At 37.4% G+C, this 12,744-nt stretch overlaps 1 protein-coding gene across 1 annotated transcript in view; it reads left to right on the top strand.

The window, feature by feature from the left end:
- Positions 1 to 12,381, top strand: part of pdlim4 (PDZ and LIM domain 4) — a 44,026-nt gene extending 31,645 nt beyond the window's left edge. Inside the window, exons 5-7 of the mRNA XM_063487695.1 lie at positions 1,559 to 1,716; positions 8,331 to 8,469; positions 9,957 to 12,381. Of these exons, the coding sequence (XP_063343765.1) occupies positions 1,559 to 1,716; positions 8,331 to 8,469; positions 9,957 to 10,161 (502 nt within the window). The 3' untranslated portion in view covers positions 10,162 to 12,381. The remainder of the gene's footprint in view (positions 1 to 1,558; positions 1,717 to 8,330; positions 8,470 to 9,956) is intronic.
- The last annotated feature ends 363 nt before the right edge of the window (positions 12,382 to 12,744 follow it).

Genomic DNA, 12,744 nt, shown 5'->3' with positions numbered 1-12,744 from the left:
TAATGCAACAACATTTTCTTTTACTTATCTTGTGCACTTATTCCAAGTTTCTGGTTACTTTGCTAGTTAGAAATCCAATTTGTTGTTGTGTTTACCTTAACAAAAAAAAAAGAAATCAATGAACCACGTGTATATAATAGCTGTTTATATCAGATTTCAAAATATCCCCCTCATGAGTTTTCATGGACCTTTTTACACACATTATATCTGTGGGAAAATGACACAAGGAAATAGCTTTACCTTTCCCTCCACTGCTTCTAAAAACAATCATCCTATCTATTATTAAAGCCTCACCAGTTTCCTCGCAGGTCCTGTGCAGACACTTAACACAGAGACACAGAAACAAACACACTCTGGATGTCTTTTGATACAACTGCACAGATAGCCTTGTGGACTGTAAAAGGCATTTGCTGTCTTGTATCCCCTCAAGCGGGCAATAAATGTGCATGTTCAGTCTCCCGGTGAAGATGCTTTTGAGCACTCCCAGACACAGCACCCACATACGCACACAAAGATGCACTCAAGCGTTTTAACACTATCTCTGTTGCCTGCTGTCAGTCAGTTTCTCTTACACACGTATTACACAATTCTGTCTGCTCTCGCTTTCTCTCAATCACTCTCACTTTCATGACAGCTCAGGCTTTTTCTCTCAGACACACAGTCAGACTCCTGAAAGGGCATCTGGAGACAGACTTGTATTTAAGTGTGTCTGGACTTGCACACATCTGTCAGCAGTCCTAGTCATCTTCCAGAAGTTAGAATGTTTAAACTTTTCCAAATGAAGGGAAGCACTGGGAATAATTTGATAGATGACATAAGGAACAGAAGTATAATACAAAGCTGTTTTGATTAAGACTTCATGCCCTGAGACAGAAATACAAAAAAATGATGCACCGATGCGCTCTATATATGCAGTTTTAATTAGAAAAGAGAAATACTGTAGTTCTTCCTTACTCTTTCTCCTTACCTCATATGGCTACAGCCATCTGATACTTTTATTCCTCCCTTGGTCCCAAAACACATTTTGACATCACAAAAATATGAAGTGGCTATATTTGACATCTGCTTAAAAACAAAAATAGATTTTCCCAGGATTCACAACTTTATCCTTTAGGGAATACTTATTGTTTTGTTTTTGTTTTTTTATCCTAGTATTTAGAAGATGGAATCTCTAAATATCTGTAAAGTTAAGCCAAAGCAGTAGTGGCCTGGGGAAAATCAAGAAAAATCAAATTGCAAAAAAAAATATTAGGGTATAATTTCATTATTGGATAACTTATAAATAAATTATAAGTGTGTAGTATCCTTGTTTTTTTCATCCGATTCCTTACCTCACTCATTATGTTTGGTTTCAAAGAGAAATAATGCTAATACGCCAAGCAGAAGGCTTCAAAACAAAAGCCAACAAAACAGTAGGTGACGTCATGGTGGCGGTGTCCTACTCTTTTGTATAGTCTACAGTCTTGATTGATCACTAAAATAAATTTATGTTTCATGTCTTGTCACGGTTGAATTTAAAATGGGTTATACTGAATATTGGTTTCGTTGAATCTTTCAGCCCAGAGCCTCCCATACAGTCTCCTGTGAGCCGTAACGGATTTGACACGGAGTCAGACGTCTACAAGATGCTGCAGGACTACGAGGAACCTGTCTCAGAACCCAAACAGTCCGGCTCCTTCAAATACCTCCAGGGAATCCTGGAGGCTGAGGATGGAGGTATGGATTCATGTGTTTGCATATTCGTGTGTCTGCTTGTCATGTGTGCAAAAATGAGGCAGAAAAAAGCATGTGAGTGTTCACTCACTGAACCTTTTAAACTTTATTTGGAGAGATCACCCATTGCTGCTAATGATTCTTGTTGACATTATTACACCAATTAACTTTATTGTGAAAATAATGTCTTTTTATCTTGCTCATTAACCATTTTTCCCACTAAATTTCCAAAAATAGCCCAAGCAATTCAGTTAGACTTGTTGTCCGACACTTCAAAGCAAAAAAATATACATATATATTGCATGAAAATGAGTAGATAATTTTATTTTAGAGAAAAAATTCAGCTTTGAACTGCCAGTTAAAAAAAAAAATTCCATCCAATATTTGCATAAAAAAAGACTTGTGTATATTTTCTCTATTTATGACAAGCTGTTATGCAAGAAACCAAACAAACAACATTATATTTATACTTTACAGCGATGATAATATCAGCTGTCAGAATACTTGTCTGTGCCACATACCAAACAGGTAAAATGCACAAAGTATCTGCACATGCCCATCTGCATTGGTGCATGACTGTTATGTAATATAAAATAAGTATAAATGTAAACGGTGGAAATTTCTGAGTAACTATTTCCTCTAATGCAGATGAGTCTTGTGATTCCAGTTAAAGGGACTTCTTGCACAGGCATTCGTTCACTGACTGTTATGAACTCCTCTGTCTAAGTAGCATAGTTTTCCTTTTATAGAAATACACAGACAGCAAGGTTAGGGGACAGATAGGAAGACATAGGGAGTAAAACAAGATAGAAAGTAAAAAAAACAAAACAAACCCAAGACAAAGGAAGCAGGAGAAAGATTAAGTGCTTTAACTAGCTTGCATGCAGATTGACAGGGGGAGTTTTGGTAGGGCAATTTACTGCAAAAACAACTTTACAAAGGACAATAAAGTGAGAAATATGGTTTTCCTGTCTGCCTTCTGACCGCCTGGAATTCCGGCATTTGAGAAGGGAGTCATATGATGCTGACAGCAGCAGGGAAAAGCTAATCCCTGGAACTAAAACCTTCTCTTCACGTTCCATGTTTACTGTTAACGCAGCGCAAGCCTGTTGGTATGTTCAAACACAAATAGCATGGGCCTCAGAGAAAAAGATCTGTCACCAGTGACTAAGGATTGTCTAAACCTCAGATACTAACACTGACACATCTTTAAAAAAAAGTCATTTAACCCTAATTACATGTAAAAAAACACTATATAAACTTCTCCACTGCTATAAAAAGGCTGTAATGTGTAAATACGTCATCTTTATAATGCTAATTCTTACTCAAATATCCGTCCCCCATCCAAAGAGGGTATACAAACTGACTATACATATACTACATACTGACTATACCTACCATTACATCAGCTTTTGATATACGCCAGTTATCCAAGATTTGGGAAATTTATTTGTTATCACAGTTAATATATTATTATTAGTAGTATTAGTATTAGTATTATTAGTATTGTTGTTGTTATTGTTGTTGTTATAGTAAATATATACATACATAAATAAATAATTGTATTTTTTCAGGATCTGCAAATCAAAACCGAATTTAAAATGCAAATAAAATGTTAAAATAAAAGAATAAACAATTCTTTGCTAATCAGATGTGCTGGGTTGTAGAGAGTTATTGCTTGAGGTAAGTATGGAGTATTATTTAATTGTAATTTTAATATTTTTATTCAACAAATTAAAAAGAAAATTCAGTATGGATGTAGATTTCAATTCATTTGTACCATGAAAATGTCTTCTTTTTGTTTCTTTGTTTTGTGTTTTTCATCAAATGCAAGTCCATGTTTACTAGATAAGGTTATATAACTCACAACTGCTGCCTTTAATGTGCAGGGTAAATGATGTTGAGGGCTGTGTTCTAACCAAAACAGGATCATTTCCACCTAAGTAGTTTTTGGTGCCTGAATTTACACAGGAAGTGTAATCAAATAAGAATGAAAAAGTAAACTATTGAGCAAAACACAAAACTCCTGAATGAGCACAAACCTCTTTTAGCTGGCGGGCAAACTCGTGACTTATTCTTTTGCCACCCCTCCAACCTCCAAATGTGGACGTTTTTAATCTTTAAAAGAAGATTATCTCACCTAAATGCCAGGGCTAGCGCAAAAGGGCACCAAATCTAAAGGAAGACTAATCAGGACAGCAGTATGCACTGGATATTTACTACAAATAAAACACAAAATAGTTTTTTTAAAAATCAACTTGTCTCTGAACTGGCATTATATAATGTTTAAGAGTTTCAGATAATTTAGAGTAGCATGATTTAAAGGTTTTCTTTCCCTGTAGAATACTCCGTTGTCTGGTTATTACATCTCTGGATCAGCCTTTGATGTGAGAGCTGACAGGATAATTAACAGCACAGGGAACAATGTAAACTTCTTCTGTGGGGAGACCTGGATCAGGGCCAAACCAGACTGTTTTCATAATTTGTCACTTCTTATAGCAGTCAAAGCAATAAGATGCTAACGACAGATGAAAGAGGTTGGATGAAAATGCAGATTTTAGGACTGGTGGATTAAAGAGATTAACTCTTTTGTCTGCTGTCATCTGCCTTTCAGCTTGAGTGACTGACAGGTTGATTGACAGACTAAATCCTCGATGAAACAGAGACTCTAAGTTTCATCAAGCTATCTGTGCCTTTCTTGATTCAAAAGCTACCTGTGTCTTTGTTCCTATTCTGTGTTAGAGTATTAAATCCTTCTCCAGATGCTGCTTGTTTCCTTTTCTTTTTTATTGTGAAACAAGTAAAAAAATACTGCATTTGAATGAATGTCTTAAATTGCTGGAGTTGGTTCCTTTTTGGAGGCTAAAGCCAGTGTAGAGGTCGTGTTGACTTTTAAGGGCTTTTAAAGTTAAAGCAAACAAAAGTGTCAGTTTACCCAGAATTCCACAGAGTCTTCCGTGGTTTGGTTGCAATGTGGATGGAGCGGTGGTGTGACTGTTAAATAGGAAAGTTGGGGTGTTTTAGGAAATACTGCAACAACATTACACTTGAGTACATATCCTGTTTTCCACAAGAGGACATTGTTTTAGCAGCAAGGACACATACAAACACAAAGATGTGAAATGCGGAAAGATAAAAGCAAGGAAAACAGCAACATGAAGAATTAAAGATAAGAACACTCAAATGCTAAGCTGTGCCACAAACCAAAATTCAATCTGCACTGTTGCAGATTGAATTTTATAATTTTCACCTTTACTGCTGATCATTTGAGGCAAATTTTGAAGGAACACAGACCGGGGAGTGTTTTGTTTCTTTAACAGTTGGAAAAAGAAATAAACACAGTGCCAGTGACCCCTGAAAAATACTCCAGACTCAAATGTTGTTTGTTTAAAGAAATTTCCAAGACGGGTTCAGGCTGTGTCCTTTCTCAGAAAAGACCTCTCAAGAGCACATCAATCAGCAGGACTGTTTTACTTTCAAAGTATAACGTTCATCACATTTCTGATTGCCTCTTGGGTTACACCACTAATACTTTTACTTAACATGTGGGATATTTAAAGGATCTCTCCAAAATGACCACAACTGAAAAGGGTAAAATGATGAAAATGAACATAACACTATTTGGGGTTCCAATTAACCAGGCAATGTCAAAAAAGAGGGGGTGGGGGGGGGGGGGGGGGGGGGGTGAAAGAGAAGCAAAATGCATCTAAAAAAGAGGGTTTCTAGTCCTCTGTGGCTAAACATGTGATTCTAGCAGTGTGAAGCGATTTCACGGTGATGTGACATGAAAAAAGACGTAATTGATATTTGGTGTTAACAGCCCGTTGTAATTTATTACGCTTCTGTCAGTTGGCTTACATTTAAATATACTTTTTTTTTCATCTGCATGTGTGGCCCCATATAAAAACAGCAAATCTTTCTAAAACATTTCATCTGATCTTTCTCGTTATATTTTTCTTGGCATTATTTTTGACAGATTATTTTTGACAGAATCCTTCGTTTTAAACATCTTGGATGAATTCAAACCTACACAACACATGTTTCAGGAACAAATCAAGATGTCCTTGAAGAGTTGTAGAAACAGTACCTCTCAGTAGCTGTCGAAAACGACACTGATTCCCACTGCCTTAAATTCTGTGAAGCTTCGCACTCTGCGTTTGACATGGATGGTGGGCACAAGTGTGCCTGTCTGTTTTACAGTGCGTCTGCTTGACATTAGTCACAGATTATAGGACACACACACTGCAGTGTGAATGTTACATGGGGTGAGATATGTGCTGCAAATGGCCAACTTGTCACTGTCGATCAAACGATACATTCGTGTGTTTGGCAACAAAATATAGCAGGCCTGTGTGGAAAAGCCCCCTTTTGCACTTATTTATGACTGTGGTACAAAAAATGTATTAGCCTTTCTAACAATGCCTTTGTTAGAAAGTCATGGTTCCATTAGAGTGCCTTAATGGGCAATTGAGGCATTCATCCCAGAATTAACATGGTCTGATAATATCATCTCTTAAACACACTATGGAGCAGTCAGAGGCTAACTGACACTGAGGGACAGAAATCACTTTGAGGAAGGTGCCAGATGTACGGTAATTACACTGTGGTTAGTGGTAGTCATAGGTGGCCTTTTTGGCTGAACGGCCCCTGCTGGCACATCATCAGCAAAGGGAAGTCATGTAGTGGCTGTGCTCCACTGATTTACTCTGCTGTGCTTGGAAGCATTGTACTGGCTCCAGATACCCACTATAAAATATCCCCTCTCATGCGTTCCAGTCAGGCATGACTAAATACCTGATTGTCTTAGAATTCACTACTAATAAGAAATGACAACCATGGGAAGGTAGTAACACGCGTCTACCACAGTACCACCATTTAAACAACCTCAAATCTGTTTTAAAAAATCATAACATAAATTAGCATTAAGCTTTATCTTGAAAGAAGACAATTCAAAGCATGCATCCATGGAAGGATTCTGAATCTCAGTATTTTTTTAATATCAATACCAATAATGCCAGAGCTGCCCTAAATGACTGTATTGTTAATTAACAAAAAAAAATTTTTTATGTTTCTTTACTTATCCACCAGTGTGCAAATGCTCTTTGATCAAAATAATATTTTTTTAATGCTAAAATATAATTATTGTGATTGTCCATGATTCTTAAAATTCACTGTTTTACAGTATTTACTTGCACTCCTGAACAGGAAAAGTAGTTTTAGTAGTTAAAAATGTTGTTCTTAAATAACTTCTTCTTCACAGTCCATTTTATGTATCAAAACACAAATTCAGTTTGTTATAAAAAAACGGTAATTAAAAAAAAAAATTTGACAGTTTTTTTAAAAAGATTTGCAGTTTTTTTTCTATAACAGATGGCTTGATAAATTTGTTGAGCCGTTTGTAAGCAGTATGATGAATCTCTTTACAAACCACTTTGCGTCTTTCACATGCGCCGTGTGATTGTAGCATATCGATGTGAGGTTCCATGAGGTACTTTCCTTGCTTGGTGACGAGCCAGGCTGACTGATGAATTCCTCCCAGGAAAGGCACTACAGAATGTGACACTTGAATAGGGCTCACGGGAAGGTGCCAGAGACACAGAAGAGGCACACAAAATGGAAAGAAAAGAAGGAATTCTGTGAATGTGATGTACGGAGAACAGACAAGCAGAGCCCATATTAGGGGAAAAAAAACATAGAAAAACTGGCAGATGTTTATATCAGTATGTCTTGCAGGATTACTGTGTACATTGGTGCTACAGTTTTTGCAGTTTCAATAGAACGAGGCTGAAGAAGAGCAAGAATGTTTTTTGGTTTTTTATTAAAGCTTTACCATGAGTTGTCCCCTGGTTCCTACAACCATGAACCAGGGGTTCAGGGCAGTTGCTGGGTCTTTGCTGTGTGGTTAATGCAGTGAATGTTGTTCATTTCAGTGTTAAAGTGTAATAATGTTAGTTGGATGTTTTGCTTGAGGTCCTCACTTGCATGCACTTTCTTTACCAAAAGCTGTTGGTCAAACCAGCAGAAACATCTTCATATCCAACAGACACTATGTGTATTTCATATGTGTTGCTAATAATATAATAACACAACCATTGATTAGTAACAGTGTGCTTGTTGTGCTAACAACTGACAAAAGAAACTATCTCAGTTACACTTCTTCCAAGTATATCTCACAAAGGCGCTTGAGAGTCACACAAAGTGAAAAATGGTTGAGTGGTGAACAGAAACTACAGACAACTCATGTAGCATTCCCTTTCAGGAACCTATGTGATTTTTCACCTTCATTTAACAGAGTAGCGCTAACGTAACTTTAACTGAAAGAAAGCCAGAAAAATATGGAGACATACAGTCTGAAGAGATAAAAAAACTGGAAAAAAAAAACTGGACTCTCTTAAACTTTAACTTAAAGAAGTTCAATCACTTTCTTTTTCAAGCTCCCAAAACTACCATGACCTGAATGAGTGAGAACCTACAAACACATGGAGACATATATAAAATACGCTTACCAGAGGGATACAGAGGAAGCGTTGTGATATCTCAGTGTCTAGAATCCCTGGAGCATGATGTACTTGCTTATTTTTCAAGTATGTCTCTTAACGACATATCGTTTTTCATAGGTGTGTCACCAACGGAGAGAATGAGAAGCTTAAAGTCTCCAGTCAGATCTCCAATCCCCAAGTTGGGAAGCCCCATCCCCAGCCCTATGTCTGGTCTTCAGAAACTACCCCAGTGCACACGGTGCTGTAACGGTATTGTGTAAGTATTGTGCAAATTCTGACTTGTATATCCTAAGATGACAATAATATGTAAATAATGGGGTCATATTGGCGAGGGACTCTTTGGGCTGTGTGTAATATAAAAACATGTGCATAAAATATAAAAAAAATGTACTTTTACATTTCAAGAAGCCATAAAAGTGATTAACTTGAAAATTTGCTGCGGTACAGTACAGACAAAATAAACATGACATTGGAGATATAATCGATTTTCTGTTGAAATGCTTCTGAGGTTCAGCAGGAAGTTATGCATCTCCCACTTATTTTATCATTCTCTCTGCTGCCATAAAGTTTAAGAGTATGCGAGGTGAGTCAAGGTTCTTCCCCGATTTTAAAAAACAAAGAAGTGATCTTTCACTGGTCGACATGCACCGACAGGCCTTTCAATAAGTCCTCAGAAAGCTCTGCTCCCATTTATCATTTTAATGATTAAACCAAGCCATCCTCCACACCCTTTCCCATGCACACATTCTTCATACGCGTATTGTGAATTGAACACACCTTTTGACAAAGTAACCACATACACCGGTAATCCCCTCTTTAAAAAAGCAGCTGAGGTCAAAAAAATGTTAAAAAATGATGTCATAAGCTTATTTTCAGTGTTAACAAGAGAACATTGTGGAAGCTTGTGCAGTATAATACGGCTGCTGTGACCTAAGCGCTTTTTACAGTCTTTAAAGATGTATTGAACACTGTGTTAGGAGTTTATCCTGCGAGTCATGCGGCTACTTTGGAAAAGCAAAGCACCAAGTTTATGATTTAATGGTCGTTGGCCCAATCTCAAGGCCAGACAGGAAAATCTAATTGGAAACTGTGAATGAACAACGTCCCTAACACTCCTGTCACCGTGCAGCTGACCAAAGTTCTTCTAAATTCACTGGTGCCAATAAGTAGCCATGCAGCGGAATAAATGTGTACTGTTTAACAGCGTGTAACCTTTCTGCCACCTGAAGCTGACACACGGCATGTGATGAGCTGTATTCAAATGCTTGCATAGGTACAGTGGCTATAAAGTATAATTCCTGATTTGCATAGATAATGCAACATTTGATGAACAACTGTGGGTCATTCATTTTTGCTTAACCTCTTCTGTGATGAGGATATCTTTTTTAAACTCGCCTTCAAAAAGTCAGACAGCCTTTAAAGGAAAACTGCATTTTGCAATTTGCTTATCTGTCTAGTTTCCAATCATTCATTTATGCATTCATATCTTCCTCTATAGTTAAAAAGGTGAAATATAAGCCTTCAACACAGTCTGCACTCTTATTTAGGACATTAATAAATGTTAAAGGGCAGGACTGAATAACAGGCTTAACCAAACTACCTAATCAGTGTTTATCATGATCCAGTAGAAGCTGCAGTAATATTTGCAGTAATTCACTTCTGCAGCTGCAGGATTTTATAACTTGTTACATTTATTTACAGTATAGTAAACTCTTTTTTGTCGTCTTTTGTCTCTACATGTAGTGGCACCATCGTGAAGGCCCGGGACAAGCTCTACCATCCTGACTGCTTCATTTGCGACGACTGCGGCATCAACCTAAAGCAGAGAGGCTACTTCTTTATCGAAGACAATCTGTACTGCGAGACCCACGCAAAGGCCCGCGTCCAGCCTCCCGAGGGCTACGATGTTGTTGCTGTGTACCCCAACTCCAAGGTGGAGCTGGTCTGAGATAATAGAGGGGGGGCTATACTGTAATACAACTGGTAAACCAAAATATTGTAGAATGCGGCTACTGAGTTTACTCGCCTACACTAATCAGGGTCTGTCAAGCAGGAATGCTTATCTTGGGTCAGTTCTGACTTTAGGAGAGTGAAATTTGCAATTGAGTGATCCCAGATCAGTGCTTCCACACTGACAGACTTGATGAATGCTTTTTATATTGAGCATATCGAAATCTGTTGACAGAATACAGCTTTGGTAAGATAAGCATCGCAAATCTCCAGACTATTAAAAGGTTAGCGTTGTATGTTATAGTATTTAATAAACTGGCAGCCCTTAGCTCGAAACCAGTGTTTTACAGGAAAAATGCATATGCACATTCACATTGGACTCACAGTAGCAGAATATTCAATGCAATACTGTTGGCAATGAGATACGTACACATGGCAAAACTCATAAGAAAACAGATATGACTACTCTTACTTTTTTACTGATCAGGTTATTACAAACGTAATGTCCCACTTAAGCCTTACACTAACTTTAAGACACCATGTGCATTATCACAAAATATTTTTGAGCTGATTTGCTGGGATGTGATGTGATGAGCTGTGCCGAGGATGTGGTTATTAGCTTTGAGGACTAATTTTCACAGATCTCTTCTCACCACATAATATTCCAAGCCCTGTTAGGTATTCTGATATATTGTTCAAGTCCTGGTTATGGGTTAAAAGGCTTTTTTTTCCTTCGCTATAATTCAATAATATACTTATTTTTGGATGGATTTTAGCATTTCTAACTCACATTTATGCAATTTACCTTTTCTGTTGCAAAACCGGGGAACATTTCTGTTTAGTTTCCACTTTTTTCTTCTGCTCACTTGTCAGTTATGCAAACAAAATAAGCAATAGTTCACTTGAAGCATATCTCTAACAATGTCTGGAATGTGTCAGTATGTTTTGGTGACTGGGTTTGCTGAACCTCTGCTTGTAATAAATGCCTCCGTTTGCAGCTATGCAAGCACCACCTTCTGAAAGGTAAACAAATCCCTGCTGGAAACATCCTGAAAACTCTGTGAGAAACTCTAGAACTTGTTGGGAGTCAACTTCAAAAAATGATTCCCCCCAGATGTGAAGAAATGCGACTTAAATGCTAAAGTAAATTAGTTGAATGCAGTGCATGCATTTGGACATTTTAAGCTGGTGTGATGCACATCTGCGAATACAGTGTAGGTAGGTGGTGCTTCTGGCTTATGCACCTGACTGCGAGAGGAATTTCACTTCTCACACTGAAGAATTCCTGTTCACAAGAGCACAGAGTTCACTGGGCGCTGAGCCTTCAGGTTGACATCAGAATTCTCTCCACCTCTCATGACAGCTTTTAAAAACGACTGTGTGCATTTGAGACTGGAGACATAGCCACAGAAATCTGTTAGGACCGTGTAAACTGGGACTTCACAACCTACAACATGTGGGAGCAATACTCACTTTGTTTCTTTCTTCTTTTTTTTGTGACCCCACTACATACTGTAAATTCATACAGTTACTTTTTGGAGGAGAGCAAAAGACAGAAGTTCCCGCAGTGGATTCAGATTTCTACAGCCAAGCCCTTAAGGCTAATGAAATATATTTCTACATTTCCTCAGAGAGAAGGGGGGAAATAAATTTAGGGACTGAGGTAGGGTGAGAAAGAGAAATGAGGGGACGACATGTATTTTGTTTTCTTGACAGAAAAACTTTCTGTAAGAAACATGTAGCAATCAGTCTTAGCTTATTGTGAAATAATGTAATGTGTGGTAGAGTCAACGTTGTGCAGAGGAGCGATGATGTCCTTAATTTTAGAAATATTGCTAACAAAAATACTTCTGTAATTTGAAATGGGAATAAATTTTTGCATCGCTGATTTCCATTCTGTTTTCCCAGATAGTAGCAGTGATGTTTAACCGCTGGTATATCCAAGCTAGTTACGTGTAAATTATTTGAAAAATATATTGCTACCACATTGTGTCTTTGGTATTGTACATATTTGTTTCATTGTGATTGCTTTAACATACAGTATAGATCATGTCACTTGCGTGCCTTCGCAAACCCTGTGTCTAGTCTTTAAATAATTTCTGAGACACGAATCCTCTCCTTGTATTTAACTTATTGTTCTACCAACACATGTTTTTGTTCTGGATCTTCTTATTTGCTCTTTTTTTTCTAGGTTCTAAATAAAATGAAAAGTGCTTTATGATGGCATGATCTTTCACATTCTTTCCTGGGCTTAACTGCTGGATTTTACCACAAAAGTGTACAAAAACACAAGGGACTCAATTTGTCTTAATTTTACACCCTAGCTCTGGCATGGTCCTTTCTTCATATTGCATGTTAGACCACAAGGCTGCAATATGTATGCTTTCTAACCAAGACCACATTACAAAACCCTTAAATGGAATATAAAAAAGAAGAAAGTCTTGATTTAGAAAGGCACTTTTACTTTTGTGTGACTTTCTGAGAAATTTGGAAAGAGAAGCAGCTTCTTAATTATCGATTTTAGTTTTAATATAATTTCAAATGGATATTTTGTCACGTCAGTAATGCAAGGATGAACTTC

The sequence above is a fragment of the Pelmatolapia mariae genome, linkage group LG10_11 (assembly GCF_036321145.2).
Source record: "Pelmatolapia mariae isolate MD_Pm_ZW linkage group LG10_11, Pm_UMD_F_2, whole genome shotgun sequence".
Lineage (NCBI taxonomy): Eukaryota > Metazoa > Chordata > Actinopteri > Cichliformes > Cichlidae > Pelmatolapia > Pelmatolapia mariae.
The sequence above is the reverse complement of the archived record's forward strand: the minus strand, read 5'-3'. Positions and strand labels throughout refer to the sequence as shown.